The sequence below is a fragment of the Camarhynchus parvulus genome, chromosome Z (genome assembly GCF_901933205.1).
Source record: "Camarhynchus parvulus chromosome Z, STF_HiC, whole genome shotgun sequence".
Taxonomy (NCBI): domain Eukaryota; kingdom Metazoa; phylum Chordata; class Aves; order Passeriformes; family Thraupidae; genus Camarhynchus; species Camarhynchus parvulus.
In genome coordinates, this window is record NC_044601.1 from 60,916,520 (window position 1) to 60,940,376 (window position 23,857).

The 23,857-nt window shown below is 44.7% G+C and overlaps 1 protein-coding gene across 4 annotated transcripts in view; it reads right to left on the bottom strand.

Annotated features, from left to right (window-relative positions):
• Positions 1-558: 558 nt before the first annotated feature.
• LOC115915492 (phospholipid-transporting ATPase ID-like) overlaps positions 559-23,857 on the bottom strand; it is a 72,011-nt gene continuing 48,712 nt past the window's right edge. For all 4 annotated transcript variants that reach the window (XM_030968948.1, XM_030968946.1, XM_030968945.1 and 1 more), the window contains 15 exons: positions 23,108-23,151; positions 21,418-21,583; positions 20,436-20,624; positions 19,526-19,641; positions 17,947-18,111; positions 16,232-16,343; positions 15,087-15,192; positions 14,101-14,248; positions 10,991-11,174; positions 9,204-9,427; positions 7,773-7,856; positions 6,554-6,799; positions 5,091-5,229; positions 3,075-3,205; positions 559-1,220 (listed from right to left, as the gene is read on the bottom strand). In XM_030968948.1, the coding sequence (XP_030824808.1) occupies positions 999-1,220; positions 3,075-3,205; positions 5,091-5,229; positions 6,554-6,799; positions 7,773-7,856; positions 9,204-9,427; positions 10,991-11,174; positions 14,101-14,248; positions 15,087-15,192; positions 16,232-16,343; positions 17,947-18,111; positions 19,526-19,641; positions 20,436-20,624; positions 21,418-21,583; positions 23,108-23,151 (2,276 nt within the window). In that variant the 3' untranslated portion in view covers positions 559-998. The remainder of the gene's footprint in view (positions 1,221-3,074; positions 3,206-5,090; positions 5,230-6,553; positions 6,800-7,772; positions 7,857-9,203; positions 9,428-10,990; positions 11,175-14,100; positions 14,249-15,086; positions 15,193-16,231; positions 16,344-17,946; positions 18,112-19,525; positions 19,642-20,435; positions 20,625-21,417; positions 21,584-23,107; positions 23,152-23,857) is intronic.

Below are 23,857 nucleotides of genomic sequence, written 5' to 3' on the forward strand. Positions count from 1 at the left end.
CACCATCAAGCCAGATGTGCACACACCTCATTCTGTTAAGGGGGGGCAGATGCCTCATGCTGGCAGCTCAGGTGAGCCCTAACCATGGCACAGGCTTCTCAGGGGCCAGATATCGTGGTTTGATCTATAAGGAAGCCTGAGCGCCTTCTGCTCTTTTATTTTAAGCCTAAATGAAATGGTTGGTGCCCAGTTACAAAACTTGAGAGGGTTCTGAGGGCAATAATCCTTTACAAGAGCAGATTTGCAACCCAGATAAATCAGGGCAGGCTGATGACTGTCAGCTCCTGGTCCCTTGACCTACTAAGGGTTTCTCTGAGCTTGCAGCACTTCCTGATGGCAGATGTGGGAAGAGGGTGATGTTTGGGTACTGGCCATCTCTTGAGAAAGTGGATCACAGTCAAAAGGCTACAAAATCACACATGTTACAAAGGTTGTGGATTTGTGGGTTGTGTGGCTGGACCTAAGGCACACCTGGGGTCAATACTGTCACCCCAGTAATACGGCCCAGCGTGGATTCATGAAGAAAAATAGAAGGCACATGACTGAGAAAGACATTGCCAATTCAACCTTTTCCTCAGACTGAAATTCTCTTTGCTCTGAGGTATATAGTTAGAGGGAGAAAAAAATATTAGCATTATGAACAATCTCAGGGAGCAGAGATGCCTCCCATAGCACGCTCTCTGTTGTGCCAGGGAGGCTCTCCGGGATACCATGCAACTCCATGCTCCAGCTCACCCTGCCTGCCTTCCCCAGCAGCAGCACACATCTCTGGAGAAGAAACTAGAATCAGAGAGTGCACCTGGGTGAAAGGAAAGCCCCAAGTCCTCGATTTGGCAGCCCAGAGGGCAGAGTTCTGGGCAGCCACTGGCTCGGTGCCTTGCAGGCAGCACAGCCTCCTCTCCTGACAGCCCTTTACTTTGGTTTGCTTTGTTAATCTTTAAGGGAAAAAGGGGGTGAAGGGGGGGGTGTGTGTCTTTTTCTTCTCTCCTTTTTTTTCGTTACAATCCTTTGTGTTTATATTTGTCACTGTTGGGTGAAAATGTTCCCGTTGTGGCAAAAGGTGATTTTGGCCGCATGTTCCTCCCGGACATGATGAGGGCTCCGAAGCCGTGCTGGTGAGAGAAGGCGTAGCCGGAGCGGCGCGTGCTGGTCCGGCGCAGGCGCCGCTTGGGAGAGGGCGGAGGGGGCCTCTTCTTGGCTTCCTTGATCTTCAGCAGGACCTGGGAACCACAGGAGAAGGGGGGAAGAGCGGAATCATTATTAACAAGCACCATTATGTGCATCATTATGAACAAGCAGAGCGGAAGAGGAGCAGAGAAAGGGAAACAAAAGCAGGAATCCAGAGGAAAAATCAGGAAAAAGGCATCTTCTAATCTATTCTAAAAGGTGTTAATGGGAGCATCATCTGTAAGTCATGGGAGGGAATGATTTCCATGCATTCCCCCTATCTCTGATATGCCATGGTTGGGGTATGGCTGTAGGACTTTCACTCAAATCACCCACAATGTGAAATTCATCTCAACAAGTCAAAATTCCAGAAAACTAATAAAGAAACATTCAAGAACTGGCATATTTAATATAGAAAACAGACTACTAAGGGGAGTTTAGTAAAATCTTTTTATGATTATAATGATGAATATTATAGAATCATAGAATGCTTGAGTTGGAAGGGACCTTGAGGATCATCTCATTCCAACCCCACTATGTCAGGTGTATCAACACCTCATGTGACCTGGCCTTGAATGCTTACAGGGAAAATAGAGAGATTCCTGTATTCCTTGGCAGATGGGAAATAAACGCTGCACTTTATTTGCAGGTAGTGGGCTTTCTGCTCCCAGGTGGCCACTAAGTTAATCTGCTGTCAAGAACCTTTTCAGGAGGTCTAATGCAGGAAGCTGCTCTTTAGAACCTGTGGCTCAACAGAACCCCCAGCTGCCAGACTCCTGTGCTTCCTACTTGGCACAATGGCAGTGGCAGGTGCTTGGCCTCTCGAAACATCAGGCCTGTCTGCTGCCATCTGGGGGACTCTGTGGAGCTGGAGAGCTGGAAACCCACTCCTATCCTGTGACCATTCACTTCCAAGAGGAGGAAGAGAGGTAATTTTGTGCTAGAGAGAGAGGGATGCTCAACCACAGCAGTGAGGCTGGGATTCTGTGTGACAGCCGTGTTTGAATTCTGTTCAGCTGGGGTAAACTCAGCCCATTTTTACACGCCCCAACTGCCTCCAACTGTGTCCCAAGGACCTCCCTACCGAGCAGGTCTCTAGTACCCGCCTATCCTCTCTGTGAGGGCTGAGAATTCCCCTAACATGTTCTCCTACAGTCATCCCGAGGATGACCAGGGACGGCGTCAGCTGAGGTGCCTTCCCCTGGGGCTGTGCTCTGACCCCGATTCGCAGCAGCTCGGCGCAGGGAGAGGAAGGAGGCACGAGGTGGCAGTAGCATTCAGGAAATGCTCCTGCTTGGAAGCGAGCCCGGGGAGCTCTGAGCGCGCTGATGCTCTTGAGGGGTCCCTTGGCTGCAGTGAGCAGTGCGCTCCCTGCCCACTGCACCACTCCCTGCCTCTCCTTGCCCTGGTGCCCTCATCTTCATATTCCCAGGGATGGGAGGGAAGCTGGTTCCAGAGGGGGCATATAGCCATTGGCTACAAAAAGTAAATTCTGAAATAAGTAAAAAAAATCCCCAGCAAACATATATTCCCCGGTGGAGGGTGAAAGCCTGTGGTCTGCCAGGCTAAAAACTGCACAGCGTCAGAGCAGGAGGAACATGCCACTCCTTTGCCACTGAGCCACAGCGCTTAAACCCTGCACCTAAAAATAGTGCAGCTTTCCTGCCTCAGAGCAGTCTAATCCACATCTAAATAATCTCAGCCTTGGTCCCAGCTGCAGATGGTTTGAGCCATGCCAAACCAAAAATTCAATCCTTGTTCTCTGTGGAGTCAGGGGCAGACGGATGGCAGCAGTTGCACAGACAGGGACACATACCCCAGGTGATGCCAAGCCCATGAAATGTGGCTCCACAGTGAGCCTAGGCCGTGGCAGGCAGGATTTCTGGTTTAATAAGCTATCTCCTTACTTTATCACTGGGAGTTGGCTTTAACTGAGCCTTCAGGAATCGAAAGCCAACCACAGGCAGCACGCAGAGGGCGATGCTGAGGAAGATGGCCAGCCACACGTTGGGTTGGCTGAGGGTGTTACGAGCCGTACCTGGAAAACAAACAAACACATGATTAAAACTGCAAGAGCAGCAGCTCCCACCATTATTCCCCGTTGCTCTCTGTGATTTCAGAGCGCCTGGCAAACAGACCAAAATACAAGGCAGACATCGTCTCCAACAGTGAAATCACCTCGCTGCAGAGAGAACTGCAAAGCCAGTGTCACTGTCTGAGATGAGCAAAGAGAAATGCAATGTCCAGACATGACTGCAGCAACAAGTGGACAAGGGTGTCAGAGTGAGTCTTTTCTCTCTGTGAACAGTCAAATCACAGCAAAGGATTGATATAAACATTCAGGAGACCTTAAGCAGCAGCCCAGGACTCCAGTGCAGAAGGAAGAATAATGCTTTCTTGCTTCCCTGCACCATTTCCTAAAGAATATGGAATACTGGCTCTGCCCAGCAGGTGATGGGAATCACAGCCCTTTGTGAGAGGAGCATGTGTTGCTCTGGGGAGCTGCACAGACAGTGTAGCCCAATGGGGTATTGGCAGCACCCACTGCCACGTGGTGGCATGTCACTGACACCTCCTTTGAAACCCAAGTGCTCATTTCTGGCTTTTACAAAATTGTGGGAATGTAAAATAGAACAAACAGTCTGCAAAACCCTCATTACAGGACTTAATGATGCTGGTGTTGGCAGTGTATTTGCTGAATATTTTCTTTCCAGTTGGCCAAATTCTGCTGTAATACAACTTCACTGAAATTTAAGTAAACAAGTTGTCTTAGTCCAGACTAGAAACGCTTTCCTTAAAAATGGTTTCAAACTGGGACCTTATTAAGTGGCCCTCAGCGTTATGGCTTCTTTGACCAATGTAGTAACAGCAGAGCAGCAGATGAGATACCCCTAGCAAGTGAGTTACGATCATCATAGAATCCTCAAGGTGGGAAGAGACCTTCGAGATAACCCAGTCGAACTGTCCACCTGCCCTGGGGAACTGAACAGACATTCTGACTTCTCTTACTCAGCATTTTTGATTCTTAAAGCCATCTCAAAGTGGATGTGATCATCTGCTTGAAAAATATGTTGCAACAACTAACCTGCATCTCACATATTTCTAAGCCCTTTGCTGTTGCAGTGAAGATAGACAAAAGAAGTTTTTTCTGAAAAAGTCAGTAAAAAATGAAGGCATTGATTAATTCAAAAATCTGAGACTTGAAATAAAAAGTGTTGGGATTTCATAAGTAGAGACTCATAACAATGTTGTATCTATAATGGCTATGGATGCACAGAGCTATTAAAAACATCAGAATTACTTTTAATTACTTTGCTTACATATAAGTACGTGTTCCTCCTGGTCAAACTCTCAGGAGATGGACTCCTTTTTTTATCCTTCATTTTTTGCATGTGTTCAGAAATCTGTTATGTAAAATAACTACAAAGACCTGGTCACCGCTGGTATGTTTTGTTGTTGGGGATTTTGCCATTTAACCTGGCAGAAGGTTCACCATAATCACATGGCATTTTTCTCATGTCTGACTGGATGTTGTACTTCTATGCCTTCCTCTGCCAAAATGTTAACTTATTTACAAAGATCACGCATCTACAAATAAGATGCTCCTATATAGCTGTAAAAATTGGTTGTCTGGAACCCAAACGTAGAAGAGCAGCAGAAAGCATTCCATCCAGCTCATTAGGTTCATTTAAAAGACAATTCTTATGACTGCATGGAAATCTTACACAAGGAAGGGAACATGACACACATTCACCTGGATGGATGGGATTCAAAATAAATCCCAGCAACCCTCAGAAATATCCTGGCATTTCTTGCAGAAAAGGCAACCAATATATCCTGAAATATACACAGAAATATTTGGAGACTTTAAGCCCTGCAGTATGTCCATTCTGAGTGCGATCCAGATTTGTCCCAAGGCTTACCAATGAAGGGAAAGGAGGCTGTGAAGATCAGGTACATGCCGTCACTGTACATGGTGAAGGTGATGGCAAAATAAACAGAAAGGCTGCCCCAGATGAAGAACTGGTTGACAACTGTCCAGTAAGAGGTGTCCAAGCCAATCTGAAAGAACAGAGCAATGCAGCTATTGTCAGTGCCTTCCTGATTTAGCAGATCTGTGCTGAACACAGCTTGTCCTCTACTTTGTACATCTTCCCCTGAGAATGCTATTCATTCAAGCCTCAAGAAATAACAAGTCACAAATCATAAGATTCCGGGAAACCATTGGCGGCAAGATTACTACATTTATCCTGTTGTTCCCTCTTCTCAAGCATTCACTAGTGGCCAGTTCTGGAGACAGGATATTAAGGACTTTAAAGATCATCCTGAACAAATCCCACTGCCTTAGGCAGAGACACCTTCCACTAGACCAGGTTGCTCAGAGCCCCATCCATCCTGACCTTGAACACTTCCAGGGATGGGCCATCCACAGCTTCTCAGGGCAACTTGTGCCTGTGCCTCAACACCCTCACAGGGAAGAATTTGTTCCTAGTATCTAACCTAAACCCACTCTCATCTCAAAGCCAGTAACTCTTCTTCTGTTACTACATGCCCGTGTCAAAAGTCCCTCCCCAGCTTTCTTCAGCCCTTGGTAAGTACTGCAAGGCTGCAATGAGGTCTCCCTGGAGCCTCCTCTTCTCCAGACTGAACAACCCCAGTGCCCTCAGCCTCCTTAGCAGAGGTGCTCCAGCCCTTTGATCAACTTCATGGCCCTCCTCTGGACTTGCTCCAACAGGCCCTCATCCTTCTTATGCTGAGGGCCCCAGAGCTGAACACAGTAAATTCAAACAAGTCAGGCTTTATTTCCCCCTCCTTAGTGTGATGTAGCACTGAAAGTTAGGAGAACAAGCCTGCAAAGACTTCAGACAGCAGGAACAATTATCCAGGGAAGTGTGATTGATTGGTTTTCTTTTCAGAAATCTCTCTCGTCCTGATGGTACCATCTGAATTTTCTACCACCAAGTCTCAGCTATTTCTTCCAGCAAGTTGAGACTGTGTCACACATACATCATGCACTGGGCCAGGCTGCCGAGACATCTCCATAATGGAGAACCTATAAATAACTGCCTGATGGCAGACAGACAGTCCTGTGCTTCAAAGCCTTCCCATAAAACTAGAACATGTCCTTCTCTATTCCCTGCCTTAACTAATTTGTCTGTTATGACTGCAATCTTCCCAAGGCAAAGACTCTTCTTTCCTGTCACCCTGATCTTTTATAACATACAGATCTCCTGTTCTGTTGAACTGAGGAGACTAATCTGGTGTCAAGAGACTTTTTTTTGCAGGAATGCACAATGCAGTAGCAAATGCAATGCTGTCAATGGCCCTCCAGATGCTGCTATCATGAAACAACTAATTCCTACAAATATTATCTGGGATGCCTTACCTGTACAGACACCACGATCAGTAAGCAGGTCTGGGCCATCAGAGCAAAGGACTGGTAGTCAGCAATGGCCTTCCCATCACTCCTCATTGTATTGTACATGGCCCCATAGGGGATGAAGAAGAGGATGAGGGAGCTGTAGATCCCTTGCAACATGCACTTGACAAACACCACCTTGTTAAAGTAGAGGTTTTGCTGGCCAGGCACATACAGCTGAGGGAACAGCATGCTCCAGCGATCATCCACATCCTGAAAGCAGAGAGGACACAGTCAGATTTGCTGGCAGCTACCCAGCCAAAGACACAGACCCAGTTAGGGCTGCCATGTCCCTGTGACATGCATTTCCATGAGAAAAGGCATAGCACACAATTCACTCCGTTGTTCTTACTGGCATGGCACATCCCAAGGTCACCTGGGCATATTTTCCATAAAGTATTTTACCTTTCTTGTGCTCAAAAAAAAATTGACAGCTGATAAAAAAAGAAAGAATATACACTTCATCTAAAGCAGACTGCATGGTCTGTTCTACAGAGAAGTGACTGGAAGCTAAGAGTTAGAAAATACCTCCCCACACAGGCAAGGCTGTCTGACTTGGATCCCTTGACTGTCCAGAGTGGAGCACTGAACCACTGGAAAGTAGCCAATGCCTCTTCATTTAACTTGTAAAATGCATATAGGAGCAGCTTTGTTGCTCCTTTGTCTAGTCAAACAGTAACAGTGAGGTTGAAATTTGTGTGAAATTACCACAGAAAGAACTCACTAGAAAGGCTGAACTTGCAAAATCTGGTTTCAAAGATCCAGTTAATTAATTATTTTGTCTGGTCATTAGGAAGTCACTTGTCAGGCTTCAGGAACACAGGTAGTAGGGTATGACTGCTCCAGGGGAGGGTTGCAATGGCATCTGGTGCTGTAGGCAGCAGCCTAACCCAAAAATCTTATCACACACTAAAACCTACAAGCCAAATTGGGGTAATCATATTTATCTCAACTCCCTGTTCCTCACAGGACTACTTAAACCCAAATTATATGACTAGGAGGGAATACACCTCTCTGGTGCATCTTTTTTTTGTGATTTAAGTTCTCTCTGTCAGGTTATTATTTCAGGGGTTACCACAGAATGTAGCCAAAAGGTCAGCTGCTTTTGCTTCATGGAACCAGCTCAAAATACCTGGACACAAACCCCCTATGAATAAAATCCCCTAAGTGATGACAGAAACAGTACCTGATCAAAGAGACTCATTCCTAGCACTGGGAGAGAGGTGTATACCAAATTGTAAAGTGTAATGAACCACTCATCATAGACAGTCTGGGAAAAAAAACAAAACCAAAGCAAGTGAAGTTAGCAAAAGTTGTGCTTTCCATTTCTTTGAAAGTATATGCAATTACTTGCTGCAACACCTTGGTTTGAGTTGTTACTGAGACAAAAGGGATGAGGTGACTCAAACTCAGCATCCCTAAAGAGGGGAAGGATCACATTATGCCAGCCCAGCCTGCTGAGCACCCACTGCTGGCTGTAGCCAGAGCAGGATCCCTCTGCACCACCCTGCACCCCCAGCCCCTGATACCTGCACTCCCCACGTCTGTGTTTGGTTGGAGGCTGGTTTGCCATGAACCAGCACAAGTTTTTTCACTCTGGATGTGTTCTCTGGCAAGCTCCTGATGCCCACAGGCATCCCAGGTTAAACTGCTTGCTCCAAATATGCTAACAGCACAAGCACAGATCTTACAAGATCCACACCAAACTCTAATCTGTGTCATCAGCTGATGGTTGCAATCACTTTGAATACTTTTGAAAATCCTGCAAGTGATACATGTGCTTCATAATGCACACAAATGCCGGAGAAGGTTTATACTGAATATTAGGAAAAAAAATCTTCATTGAAAGCGTGGTCAGTGTTTAAAAAAACATGTGGATGTGGCACTGGGGGACATGGTTTAGTGGTTAACATGGCAGTATTGGGTTTATGGTTGGACTCGATCTAGGAGGTATTTTCCAACCTTAATGATTATATGATTATATAATATATATATTCTGTCTCCAGGCATCCGTCCTCCAGCAGCAGCTATGGAGGCAGCAATATCTGCTTTATACCCACGTGGCTAAAGAATACAGACCCGAGTTTGTTTAGTGAGGTGGGAGGAATGGCTTAGTTTATTTCCTTGTAAAATGCTTCCAGATACTTCATTTGAAAATGCTAGATGTAGACTTACAGAATGGTTTTGGTTGGAAGAATGTTGTAAAATTCATCTAAACCAACCTCCCTCCAATCAGCACAGACGTCTTCAGCTAGGTCAGGTTGCTCAGAGCCCCATCCAACCTGACCTGGAATGTTTCCAGGAAGGGGGCATCAACCACCTCTCTGGGCAACTTCTGTCAGTGTTTTACAAACTCCATTGCAAAAAACTTCTTCATTGTATCAATCTAAGCTTAGTTTAAAATCATGACCCTTTGTCGTATTGCAATAGGCCCTGCTAAGAAGTTACTCTACAGCTCTCTTGTAGCACTTTTAGGTACTGAAAGGTGCTCTAAGATCTCCCTGAAACTTTCTCATCTGCCAGCTGAGCCAGCCCTCCACCCTCAGCCTGTCTTCACAGCAGAGCTGCTGCCCTCTGACCATCTCCACGTCCCTGATGAAACTGAAGCCAGACCTACCTGTGCTGAGAAGCCAGAGAAGAAGCCATACCAGAAGTGCACCAAGGTGAAGGCAAAATTCTTGTAGAAGAAGTACTTGAGGAACTTGCACATGCGGATGTAGGACCACCGTCCATGGACCAGGAGCAGGCGCTGCAGGTAGCGGAACTGCGCAAAGGAGAAGTCGCTGGACAGGACCGCCTGCATCCCCTCCTGGCCACTGATGCCAACCCCAATGTGGGCAGCTGCAACAAGAAGGTTGTTGGTCACTTCATTATACCAAGAGTTTTCACTGCCCCATTTTTAAAATTCATTCTTAAAATGAATTATCCAGCACCGAATATCATGTTAATTCCCCCACGGCCTTCATAGAAAGTCAGAATGAAAAGTTATTAAAACAAAAAAAATAAAATTTGGTGCACTAATTCTTTCAGCAGCACTATGATTTTGGCTCTGTGATATATTTCCCATAAGTGGGCTTTTATTATTTGAATGAAATTATAGATTCAGTGACAGTTTACAGTTTTTTTCTGAATGCTTTCCAGCAGCACAAATACTGTTGTTTATAACGGCTGCTATTATGAAACAATAACTTTAATTTATATTGACATGTGACTTTTATTTAATATGCATGCATGTCCTCCCAGGAGCCTTAAAATATCATCCCAGACAGGCAAAATCTTCAAACCATTTTAAATTTTCTCAGACAGTGTGCTAAAAGGCAGACTGTAGCCTCTTTATGTTTCCTGGGCTTTATTAGTTCAATCAAATAATAAGATAGAAGAGTCACTTTTTTTTTTAATAGTAACTTGCATTTATTAAACATGGACATAAGTTTAATGTGACAGCTAATTATACAGCTTTAACTAATGAATACAATCTTAGTGGCTGAAGGTTGGTTTGATTCAGATGTTTCCACTGAACTGAATTGATAAAACCCCATAGTCTCAATCCTCTTGTGGGGGGAATGGATTAGTTTCTAATTATTATGTACACTTTAACTTTCTTCTCCTTTCTTTGCTGACTGCCTGACTTATCTCCCTTGAAGCTCTCTACTTAGCCTTTTCTTTCTTAATTAAGAGGCTCCAGTTAATCAATTCTTGCAAATTAACACAAGAAATATTAGCAATAGGTCTGTCTGAATAATCTTAATTTAATTATACCTAGTTAGGACTTTTTTTCATAAATTCACTGAGGTAACGCAGCATCAAATGATGCTCAAGGATGGAGAGGCCTGGAAGCCTACCATCTGTAACTCAAGGGAGATAATTAACAAACAGTCCTGACGCTAATAAATGCTGAAAAAAGCACCCCACTTAATATTACACAGAATATTTACAGGCACAAAGATTTTTATTTCTGCTTTGAGTCAAGCCCTCTATGATCTACACTGTTTGTTATATACATTGTCCTTGTGAGGGCGGCTGTGCAGACACACTGATTGACACATCACAGCCCGAGTGGGCTTTTCATAGAATCACAGAGCCATTTAGGTTGGAAAACACCTGTAGGATCATCAAGACCAACCATTTTGTCTGCTCTAAGGGAGAAACAAAAAAATAGGCACTTAGGGCAACCTTAGCTCCTGAAGGAGCCCAGTGTGACCCAAAAGGCAGGAGACGCAACTAACCTGTAGTGACAGTGCTCTGTAAAGATCTGCCAAAATCTGTGACACAGACAAATGTTTCTACAAGGAGGGTGGTACAGGAGGCACTCAGATTTGTGTTCCTGCTGCTAGCCTCCCTCAGAGAGCAAACACCTCTTTGAGTCAGTCTGCTACAGCACGCTGGCTGTCGGCCACCACTCACTTTTGATCATGCTGACGTCGTTGGCACCGTCTCCAATCGCCAGGGTCACGGCCTTCTTGTACTTCTTCACCAGCTCCACCACCTGGGCCTTCTGCAGGGGAGTCACCCGGCAGCAGATCACCACTTTGCACATGCAGGCAGTTCTCACCAGCTCCAGCTCCAGGTTCCCTTCCAGCGCATAAGCCTGGAAAGAGGAAAGGAGGAAAGGGAGCGCTCAGGGCAGGCTCACAGCAACTCCTGGCCTGGCAAAGAGGGTGCAGCAAGGTGCTCACCACAGCTGAGCCAGGCCCGTACACCAGTGTGGGTGAATCCATCCACCCAGTCACAGGGGGCATCCACACTGCACATCCACTGTGCACCCTGCTCCTACGAGCTTGCACTTTGGGGACACCGCAGCTGGATATGCACCACATCTGGGTATGAGCAACAGCTGGGCATGCACCACATCTGGGTATGCACCACAGCTGGGCATGCACCACATCTGGGTATGAGCAACAGCTGGGCATGCACAGCATCTGCTCTGGCTGATATAACCTGACAGAGGGCAGAAGTGTCAAACACTAAAAGCAGGAAGCTGCTGCAGGGCCTGAGACAGCCTTGTGTATCTCCATGTGAGAGAGTCTCTGCTCATCCCTTTTGGATTACTATTTAAGCTCTGGGAGATAAATAGGAAAGATTTCAATTTGTTAAGTGCCTAATTAAAAAAAAAACATGTAAAAAGTTAAGCTCAGGTGGGCATGACACAGCAAAACACAAAACTAAGGAGATGGCTGCTTTACTCTGAGCTGACCTTTTAAATCAGTCAGCTGTGTTATTTCTATTCGAGAAGCACTGAAATAATTGGATGTCTAGTCACCCCTCCAGCTCTTCATAAGGAGGAGGAAGCAGTGTGAGCTTTTCAAATTTCTTTCAGATCATGCTTTATGACTCTGTTCTTTGTTGTCTCTTTTTAGCAGACATGTACAGAAGAAATCTTCAAGGCTACTCTTGCTCAGAGCCATTACAGCAGGCCCACTGCCTTGTCTGTGTAAGGCAGACAGTCCTTAGGCCACATATTCCTTCTTTTTGAAACAGAGAGCTGTGAGTCACCAATGTCCCCTTTTTCCTCTGACATGGCAGCAGGCTTGCTCAACAGGAGACCTTTTCATGGTTCAGCCGGGGTACTGCTGGTCAGTGCAGTCAGAGATGGCTTTTGCCTCAATATCCTCGCTGCACAGCACCAGCAAAATATTACCACTTTGAATATGTATAATATATCACTTTGTATATTAATGGTGCAGCTGCATACAAATAAAGTGGTGTGATGATGCCATTAAGGATGCCGACAATTTTCTGTTCACTGCTTTCTTCAGGCAACCCCAGACGTGTGCATAGCCCAGCACTGCCCTCCCACCCCTCTACAGGCAGGGATAAAGGACTGAGCAGGTACTGTTTGTGGGACAGTATTACACCATTTTTCAAGGTCATAGAAATAAATAAATGACATCTAGATTTGTCTGCACTGTCCTTGTGGTCCCCACCGAGGAGAAAGCCATAATCTTGGTGAAACTTATTGTGTCTACTGTGTGGACTGGCTGCTCCCACACAGCTCAGATTGTGTGGGACATATCCCCTTGCCAGGGTGTAGGCCAGTGTGTGTTTTACCAGGAACATAAAGAAAGCTTTGATATCACTGCCAGAGGTGTTCTGCTAGCACAGCACTCAGGGGCTGCTCTGCAGGCTGAAGGGATGGAGTAGGAACAGGCAAGGGGCTTCCAGCTGATGTCCATGCAATGTACATGGACCAAACCTGACAGACCCCTTGTCTCCTTTGCAGTGGGAATCCAGGGATTATGGCCCTGGAGTTCAAGGAGAAGTGAGTGTAAAAGAGGGAGAAAGGCAACCTGGGCACTATCTGATAGTCTTTGGGGTCTATACACATGGCACATGAGCCAAAAGTAGAGAAAGATGAATTTTTTTTTTCCTGGGCTCATGTAGAGCTGGAAGTGAAAATTACTGGGCTGTCATTAAGAAAGGTAGCAACCACAGGGAGCAGAAACACCTTGTTTCTGGAAGGCGGCACCTCCCAGAACTTTCTAAATGTGTCTATTTGCTATGTCTGTTTGCTTTCATTGAGATCTGGGAAAGTAAAATACAACAAATAAATAAACCTGACATAAATTACATGTTCCTCGCAGATGGGTTTGAATTGATCTAAGTTGTTTTTTCTTTCCTCTAACTGGTTCTAAAAAATTTCCTAATATAGATAATTTATTGCAGAGTTTCAGTAAATATTGCAGTATTTCAGTGTTCTCACCAGGAAGACATTTCTTTTGCCCAGAACTCTCTTATCTCAGTTTAATTCCATTCCTTTGTTTACCTGTTATAGCTTTGAAGAGTATTACCAAGACTGATCAGTGTTCTCCAGGCTCAGAAATCCCAACTGACTCAGCTTCCCCCTACGCCTTCCAGATTATGCCTGACTCAGATGTCTTTGTACTCTCTCCCAGTCTGGTGTTACCTGCTCTCTTTCTAAGCAGTTAATGCAAACACTGAGCATCAAATAGACCAACCCTCTGCAGATGACAGCTAACTGTTATTTTAGATCAACAGTGAGGCCTTCACTTCCCAAGCAGTCTTTAATCTGTCACAATTTAATCTAGAGTGTTTTGCTTTAGTGTGCTTGGAAGAACAATGTGAGAGAGACTATCAATATATTAGTTAAGTCATAATATCTACATCCTATAAATTAAGCATATCTGTTTTCAGCTATATTTAGTAGAATATGTCCTTGGCATTGAAACCCACGTCTCATGTTATCTTCTTGCTGCAAACACAAACCCTGTTATTTTTCTAGTATGTTTCCAGAAATTAAATATGATCCAGCTACTCTATCCCTCTTGTTCACCAAAGATCAAGGCCAACTGTTCTCTGTTCCTGAAACATCTTCTGAAACATTGTCTGTCACCTTTGATGCCTCAGATAACCACTGAACCTAGTCTTCAAAAAGGGGGGAGAAAACCCCTTGCCCTCTAGAGTTGAATTTTTATAGCATTTTTCAGACTTCCAGTATGTCTTGCACTAAGTTTTTCAGGGAACTCATCCCTAGCAAGTCTCTGAACCTTCCTTACCAGGCTGTGGCCAGTGATAACCAGACCATACACCCCATTTGCCTGCTCATCAGGTATAATTATTTGCTTTTTCGAAGACTTTTCAAACTGAATGTTGATTTCATCACTGTCCAGAAAGGAGTCTGGCTTCATCTTTTTTCTTGCATTCCTTAAAAAAAAAAAAACCAACAGGATAATAATGAAAATCTGGAAACATTGCAAATATATATCTATGTTTTGTAAGAACAACTTTATGAAAACAAAAATCAATGCTTCCCTTTGATAGTTCAGTCCAATTTTTACTGTATCCCTACAACAATATGCATTGTTTAGCTGCTGCTGTCTGCACAGACCATCCCCATCTCTGAAACTCTAACAAAGTGTTGCTAAACTTCTGCTGATTTTAAGTCAAAGAAACCGTCTGAGTGCCATGAAGGATGGTATCCCAAAAGACATCCAATTTTCTGTGCATGTTGTCTGGCAGCCATCTATTCTAAGAGAAAAGGACTGCAAACCTTTTCCATTTTCCACCTTTACCTGGGAACCTGTGTCTACAGAGGAGGTGAGGAAGGAAGGTAAGTTCTCAGATGCTGAAGAAGGTATCCAGACAAAAGACATTCCCAGACAAAGGACAGCAATGTGAATAAATGGCAAGAGCAGTACAGCAACAGCATAGCTCAGAGCCAAAGCCTGGAGCCAAAGCCTTTGTAGCTCAGGATCACTCGTTGATCAGTTTCAGCTGATACTCCCTATCTGACTCTGCTTTTAAAGGTATAAACCTTTATTTAATTTGAGCTCTTGGATCAAGAAGCTTCAGCATTTACTCTCAGAGGAGATTTATGCATTGTGTTTAGCTTCTGGATCTTCCAGGAAGGCAGCTCTCCCTTATCTAAAGGAGAGCTGAATGAACTGCAACAAGGAAAGCTGACAGGGAAAAAGAAGGTGGAATGATACAAAACGCAAACAGTGCTAGTGCATAGCACTGAAACTGTTTTTCAGCAATTTACCTCAGCTCATTCAGTACGTCATCAGATGTGCTGCCTTCAATAAGGAAAACTTCTTCCATGTCATCATTCAGCAAGTTGCAGGAGTAACCAATATTCATTGCTGTCTCTGGGAAAGATAAACCAGGAAGATAATCCATCTCAGCAGCCCCAGATTCACCCACTTCTCTGGCCTTTTTGTTCACATGACAAAAGCTCTCTTTCTGACTCAAAAGAGATTGGAGCCTTTCAGAGTCAACAGGAAAAGAGCCAGGAGAGTCACTTTGATGGACGTAGCAGCAAATTTGATTTCATAAGACCACGGGAAAAAAATAACTCTACCAAAATGAAAAAGCTTAAAATACCCTTTGATCAACTTGGTGTAACAAAAAAAAAATATTTCATGCTGATTCAAAATTTTTTTCAGGATTTTTAACTTGCCCTCTCCCTGCTTCCAGAAAAGCCCCAAACCACAGCTCTGAAAAAGAATATGACATTTTGTCCATAAAATTCTGGAAAAGGTATTTTGGTATTTTATAGCAAGACTATTGCATTTGGAACATGACAAAATTAAGTGTTTCATTTTTCTCAAAAATTCTCTGCTCATGTCTTGGATGAAATTATTTGCAAACACTTTTGACCCTCCCAAAACACCATTGTTTCAGTGAAAATGCTGTGTCTCCAAAAGAATTCACTGGAGTCTATTTGCTGTTCTTTCCATCTCCAAAATCCCGTGTTGTCTCCATTTCTATTTGGGATGATAAGAGCCAGAAACAAGCTGAAATGCACCCAACATCCACTTTAACATTAAATTTTCTGGAAAGCAGGACAAGGCTTTTTCCACCTTCTGCACCTGAATGATCAACTGGATGAAGGTGACACCTTTTCACAGCTTATGTCAGGGACTATGGGATGCTTACTGTCACCTCTCCGGAGGCAAAGGATGCTGCCTTCACCCTGCTTCCACTCTCATGACAGAAATTAAGGACAGGCACGAGCTAGTCATCTGGTCCAATTCCAGTTAACTGAAATTTTGCGTAGCAGGCAATGAAGCAAAGCTGTGTAAGTTTGTCTTCTGTGCAGTTTTCAAAGAATGAGAACACAGGTCCTAGCAGAACCACCCCACCAGTGGAGGAGAAGAGAAGCAACCAAAGCTGTAGTGCCTTTACCTTGCTTATCTCCAGTGAGAACCCATATCTTGATGTTGGCTTTGGCAAGAGTTTCAATTGTCTGTGGGACCCCATCTTGTAGCTTGTCCTCTATGGCTGTGGCACCTAGCAGCTTAACAGAAATGGCAGGGAGCTGGTTAAATCCTCCCACTGCTACCAAAGGAGAAAGCAGTAAACCTAATTATTTAAGCAAACACAGATGAAATCCCCAGGAATAAGGTTGTACTGACTGTCATTCTTCCTCATCAAATTTACTGTACAGAGTACAGCCCTGATCCTGCAGATGTTCTAGGCTCTAATCTCCCCAGGCTCCGATGGATTATGCGTATGCAAGAAATTATTTGCAAGAATGTTTGCAGAGCTACAGGCCTGTGTTGCTCCATGTGCTCCCTTCACAGCAGATAGAACTTTAATAGAGGGACAAAGACTAGAACTTTAATAGAGGGACAAAGACACTCTGGATCCATGTCTCCAAACCTCCTCTGGCGTGGAACTTGATCCCAGCTGTGCTGTACTGCAGATGTCACATGGCTGCTAAACTTCTTCTCCAGCCCTTAACAAACAGTGGCCACCCCTGGTCCACACTGTCACACAGCTACACCACAGACTGCTCAGGACACAAACCTTCATTATTTTTAAGTTACTGCTTTTTCTGCTGTTTGAAGGTCGTTGGCGGCTTTAACCTGTCATCAAAGGCACATGGAGGTTTCACAGCTACCTCGTGTTTCACTGCTACCACCAACCTCCTGCTGCTTGCAGACTAAATTCAGAGGTTGGCTTTAAGCCTGAGATCCCTTTTGGCACCCTGAGATGTCCACCATACATCAGCTATGAGTGTTATCAATGTAGGTAACAGCTCTGAGGGAACTTCTTTACAGGGTCCTCAAAACTGCACAATCCCTGTTTCACAGTAGTTCCTGATCCAGCTAGAGAGACCATGCAACTTCCAAAGGCCAGCCTTTCCCTAGCTCACACTTGCTTCTTCCCTGAGCACTGCTGGCATTCTGGGCATACAGCTAATGGAAGGAGTGGAGGTGTCTGCCAGGGTTTCTGGAGTTTCAAGAAAGCACTGCCACGAGTGCAAAAGCTGGATTGCTTCTCTTCAGATCACACACATGCTTTTCATTCATTATTCATGGCTCTAAAACACAGGCAAATCCTCCAGGGCATTTAAAAATTGTAACAACACTTGGGGAGAGAAGAATGACCCAAAGATCACAGTTTAGCTCAATTTCAAGTTGACATAAACATGCTCATGGATATCATCTACCCATCCTGCCCAGGGCAGGAAGAACAAAGGAGATACTCTCACAGGCACTGGAAATTATTCACTGCCTGCCATTTCAAAGGCTGGAAAATAAATAGATCAGCCATTTGCACATACAAAGGACAGCTATGAAATATTTGTGTCCACGTCATCTCCTGCAGGCTCTGGTATGTCACTTCATCACGAGAAAGCTACTCTGACACCCACGTGAGTTAAAATAAAACCATTCCCCTGAACTGGTGGCTGAAACCCCAGTTATGGGCTCCTGATGGAGGTGCCAGTGAACACCCAGGGCTGCCGTGTTCTGACCTGCTCCTGTCACACAGCCCACTGTTGCAGAGCTGTTTGCAGAGCAGTGTTTACCAAAATCATTCCAAGCTGTTTATTGACAAACCACCACCCTCGCTGCCTCCCCCAGAGCCTGGCCCAGATTCCCTGAATTACCAACCATTAGGTCTTTTTCAATCTCCTCATACAACTCTGACAGTTTGTCTTCCCGTCCCTCCAAGGCAGTGCTTGCTTCATGGTGACGCCTGATCCAGTCCTGGAAGTAGTCTTCCTCCAAGCTCTTATAGGCCACCACGAGTGTCCTCAGGCCTTCCCCAGCAAACTCCTGCAAGACAGTGGTGAGACAGAGGATCCAAGGTCCAAGAAGAACAGTCTGGTCACCTGGGCTTACAAAGGACCTTCAGAAATCAGACTGGTAAAAGCATCTTGGTAAAGTTTGCAGAGGAAAGGTGAAAAAATGACACCTTAGGCCACAATTGTTGGGTTCTTTTTAAATAGGAATTCAAGCCCACTTCATCATTACCATCTGTTGTCCTTATGGAAAAAAAAAAAACAACAATCTCAAAAGGGCATTTATATTTCTGGCTCTAAATCTTTCCACTAACCAGGCATTTGTTTCTCAGATTTGTATTTCTCAACAAGAGGTTAAAAACAGTGAGACCTAAATAAACACTGAACACAGCCTCAAATTTTGGATGTGGGTTCAACACTTTTAGGGTATGAATTCTGGATGAAATGTACAGCATGAGCACAGCTAGTCATGGCATCTCAGCAAGCCCTTGTAACTGTGCTTTCTGACGGACAACATGGAGCTCAGTGTTTGGTGGAACAGCAAAGATGCATTTGTGAAATGCATCTCTGTGAGGTTTTCCCCAGGCTTGAAGTAAAGGTGCATCAGAAACAAGTCACAGGTCTTCTAAATGTCTTGCATTGGATTTGCCATCTTTGTTCATATTACAGAATCATGGAATGATAGAATATCTTGGGTTGGCAGGGACCTTAAAGATAATCTCATTCCAACCCCACTGCCATGGGCAGGGACACTTTCCAGGAGAGCAGGTTGCTCAGAGCCCCATCCAACTCGACCTTGAACACTTTCCAGGGATGGAGCATCCACAGCTTCTCTGGACAACCTGTTCCAGTGTCTCATCACCCTCACAGTAAAGCAATTCTTTCCAATAATTAATCTAAATATTCCATCTTTCTGTTTAAAGCCATTAACCCTTGTTTTATCACTACATGCCCTTCTAAAAAGTCCCTCTACAGCACTCTTGTAACCCTTCTAGGTACTGGAAGGTGTTATAAGGTCTCCCTAGAGCCTTCTCTTTTCCAGGCTGAACAAACCCAAAGCTCCCAACTACAGGAGAAGTGCTCCAGCCCTTTGATCATCTTAGTAGCCACAGACTCACTCCAACAGGTCCATGTCCTTCTTATGCTGAGGATCCCAGAGCTGGACAGTGTTCCAGGTGAGGTCTCACAAGAGCAAGCAGAAGGACAGAATCACCTCCCTCGATCTGCTGACTGTCCTGGAGCAGTTCACATGGCGCCTGGTTCTCATGCCTAGGCAACTAATTTGAGACCCAAGGCCACAGAAACCAATTTGTTTCTCTATTCCATAACTTAAAATTGGTGCTCAAGTGCTGTTTCTAAAATCTGGTGTTTTTTTTCCTGAAGACAAAGTATGCTGGGGAAAAGGAAAACATCAAGTGTAGAGATGTTGTTGAGAAGGAAGCTCTTACATTCAGGTGTTCTGTGGTCTCCTCTTTGAGAGAGTTGCAGGATGGATGAAGCAGCTCATAAAGAATGGTGTCAGCCCCCTTGCAGTACAAAGTCAGGTCACCTTCTGGACTCCGCACTGTGAGGAAGAGGAAAAGAAATGCTACAAATCCCAGACTGAGTCTTTTGCAGTACAAAGCCCTTCCATCAAAACCAGTTTCTACAGGTGTCTGAATTTCCCCAAGTTTTGGCAAACTCCCAGGAACCAAGACAAGCTCTGCCTGGAAAAGAGAGTGCATTGATCTGAGCGGACACTATGTTGTCCCTACAGGCAGAACTTCACTAAAAAGTGAAGAACAACTTGTTTTTAGGGAAATGGTCCTACTTCTCCTATTTTCCTACCAGTAAACTGTAACTACAGTTACAATATTCCTGAAATATTAGAGAAAGTTGGAATGTTAATAAAAGCTGCAAAAACTTTCTTGAATTATTTCTCCCTTTTTTTTGTTTGGGAGAAATTGGAAATTTGTTTATTGGAGAAAAGCTGTTTTCTCAGTTTGTTCTTGCTTTCTCCTGTCCTACTTCCTCAAATTTCACTGAAAATTTAAAAGCTGATTAGGAGAAAGGCCTTTCCTGCATTGTAATGAGGAGAGCAAGATATATGAAAAGCTAAGTGTCTTTAGGAGGCTGGCTTGCATCACTCTGGTCCAGATGTTGAGATTTATCCCACCTGCTTCCTTTAAGTATTTTTCTGGCGCTGTTGCTGTGTAATTATAAAGCCAAGGCAGCCTATCTCAAGTCTGCAGAAATAAATGTTATGCAGAGCACATTGCAAAGGAGGTCTCCTAGAAAAATTCTGCATCATAGCAAAATGAGGGACAGCTTCAGAACCTAAAAAGTCAGGAAGGAATGAAAGCAGCAAAGGGAACATACCAATCACAGACATTCGCTTGCGCACATTGTTGAAATCAAGAATAGCGAGAAGTTTGTAGACTTTTGTTTCTCCCATTTCCACAACAGTGATGGTCTCTGGTGTGCGGGCCCGGAACACAAATCCAAAGTTTCTGGCAGCAGTGACTAGGGCTCCCTCATCAGGAGATTGTGCTTGATACACCAAGTTACCTGACATGCAAGAAAAAAAAATGTAATGTGGCTTTTGACTTATTTCTGAGCTAAAAAAAAATACAGCATCTAAGATATATTATAGCAGTTATCCCTTTGCTTTTCAGTCTATCCACAGAGGTGCAGCACTAAAAAGCACCTTATGTCCACACATCTCCATCATTTCCCACCAACCCATCCTCAAGAACAGTGCAAGAGGCCCCCTGGATTCTTTTGGGGATTTTAATCACTTCTTTGGAGTCTAACATCTCACTGACAGGACAAGTTCCTCAGGTTTAGCCCCTGCTAGTCAGATCTGCATGTATTTTACTGATCAGTATATTCACTTTATACCTGTCAATTAATTCTAGCCTTTAAAGCATGGCTTTCATCCTGTCTGGGATTTGAGGAGGCTGACATAGCAGCTGTGGGAACACTGGGTGAGTGGAGCTAATGAGTCTCCAGTGGATAGGTACTCAATGTTCTTTGCTTTCTGGGACTAGGAGCAGAACAGAGAGAGAACAGGGCAAGGCTCTGCCCCCTCAGGGAAGCTGTGGCACCTGCAATTTCCGCACTCCAGAGATGTGGTGTTTGCAGTAGCATCAGCTCCACCACAGGAACACACAGGGAGTGGAGGCCCTGGTCCTTACTCTTCCCATGTGGCATCTCCAAAGACACTAATTTATGTGTAGCCATATACTACAGAAAATCACCAGGGAGCCAAAAGGACCAAAATCCAGCTTCTGTGGAGAGAAGACATGCCGTGGTGTGAGTGAACATAACCACTCATTCCTGTGCCCTCAGCAGTCCTCACCTTCCTTCTTCTCCTCTGGCATCACGGTGTGGCAAAGGGAGAGCAGCCGGAAGAACCTGTGAGTGGGGACATCATTCAGCTTCACAGCTTCAACCAGGCTGTGGTCATAGAAGGCAAACTTTGGGTCGGCTAAAGGGTTGTAGGAGAAGTCAACCTTCTCTGTGTTCTGAAAAAAACATGGCTTGGTATTATTTGTTGAGCTCTCACAGGGCTGTACACCAGTTCCTGCCCAGCACCGCCCCTGTGTCCTCCTCACGTTCACAAAGGACCCCATCCTGCAGGGCTGGCTGCTCGTGGCAGAGATTGGTGGATTTTAGGAAGTGGGAGGTCAGGAAAGGTACTAGATGTGCCTTTCAGAGCAGCATTTAGGCCAAGAACCAATTAGCTAAACTGCCTCCCTGAGCAGCAGCGAATGCTCCAACAGGAGCCCTGCCAGTGGATATCTACAGCAAAGTGCCTGCCTTCAACACATGCCTGCTTGGAAGCATCGTGCTCATGATGTCAAAAGCTGCCTGTGATAGTGGAATGCAGGAGCCCAGTTTAAAACAATTCAAAAGTCTGTCTTATTCACCATGTTCTCCCAAAGCCAGAAAAAAATTCTGATATGGAAAAAATAGGACAGACAGGTGAAGTAAAGGTTAAACTCCACAGGCACTACCCATTTTGTCAAAAAACAAGGAGCCCCAAGCAGAGTGGAACACACTGGAGAAATGTCCAGAAGCTTACCACATGATGTGTCATGGAGTAATGGACTGCCAAGCCTGCCTCGGACAATCCTGACTCCCACCCCATCCCTGATGAGCTCAGAGTTTCCAGGATGGGAATCATCCTTTTGACCTCTGCACGCTGACATTTAGCACTCAGCCCAAGAGCACAGACCGACCCCTCCCACACTCGTCTGTGCAGCAAGGTCCAGGCACAGCAGCACTGTGGACGTGTGGGCAGCAGGACTCTGCTCCAGAGAGTGTCACCGGCAGCAGGGTGGGGTGGACAGCTGGCAGGAGTCCAGTGTGTGTCACCAAGCAAGGCTGACGGAGAGAGGGCAGGCTGCAGGCGCAGTGCTCAGCACAAACAGTCTGTTTCAGAGGGCAACTTAAGTTCTAAATGGATTGGAAATGAATCATTGGAATGAGGAGTGGGGTTTTCATCTTCATCTTGCTGTTTGTTATTTGGATTACTGCGTGCAGCTTTCAAACATTTTAGAAATGAAGATGTGTGCATTTGTGCCTGCAAGCAGAGGCTAAAGATAAATGTAAAAATGACACATTTTCACACTTTCTGAAGTCCAGACATCAGAGGAATTTAGCAGTGACCTCACTATTGGTGTGAACTGCACTCACTAATTCCTCACTAAGGTTTTAATTAACTGACGAGGTTAATAAAATTCACCAATGTCCAAGTCTCCAACAAACACCAATAGTCAGGTGCTCAAGAGAAGCTGTGCATGCACCAGGATGTCAGGTGAAGAAGAGGGGACAGAGAGCTGTTCCCAATCTGCAGGTTAAACCCAGGCTTACTGGAAAGGAACTTTGGGAATTCTCTGACATCCAGAGGAATACAGATCTCTGTTTTGAGCATCAAGAGCATCAACTCTTGCAGGGTCAAAAGCATAACCTGTGCAGGGTTCTGTCCACTGATACTTATCCAGGTCCACTGAAAGCACAGATCCTGATAGCACTTGAGCACTTACCTCATTTATTTCTATCCTTTGCCCAGACATATCATACACATCACCTGCAAGCAAGAAAGATTAAATTATAGCCACAAACTGCAGGTAAGTGCAGTCTCTGAGCCACAAAATTGAGTAAAGTGTTTCTAAGTTAGAATCTATTTTAAAAGTTTCAGTACATTGACATGGGCATTGATGACTGATGATGCATAACAATCAGTTTCTATGTTGACATGACAAAATCTGGAGACTGATAAATGCTTGAAACACAAAGCAGTTACCATAAAAGTGACTGGCTTTTGAGTAAAGAAGACTTGTCTTGAGCTGAACACAGAGAGAATAGGGTTTCTAGTGCTAGACAGGAAATTAAAGTGCTTCCAGGGGATGATTTCTCTTGTGCCTTCTCCTTCAAAATCCAGCTCCTGGATCCTCCTATTTGCAGCGGTCCCTGGACACCCACAAAGAAGGAATTTTCAAAGCCCATTTTTCCCACATCTAGGGAGCAAGGCTGCTCTGTTGATTCTCCCTGAACGGATGATCTGGTCACAGGAATTGAAGACAAGTCATCTCCAAGAAACATTATTAGAACTTCCGCCTGGAGAAAAGTTTTACTAGGAAGGTCTGGACTGTCCCAGGGCCAGCCAGTCCCAACACTTCATTGAAATAAGATCAAAATGCAATGAATTACAGGAATGCTTGACTCATGTTTGCACCAGCGACCTCAACTGTGACCAAAGTCAATTGTAGTGCTGGTGTGCCTTCATAAAGGCC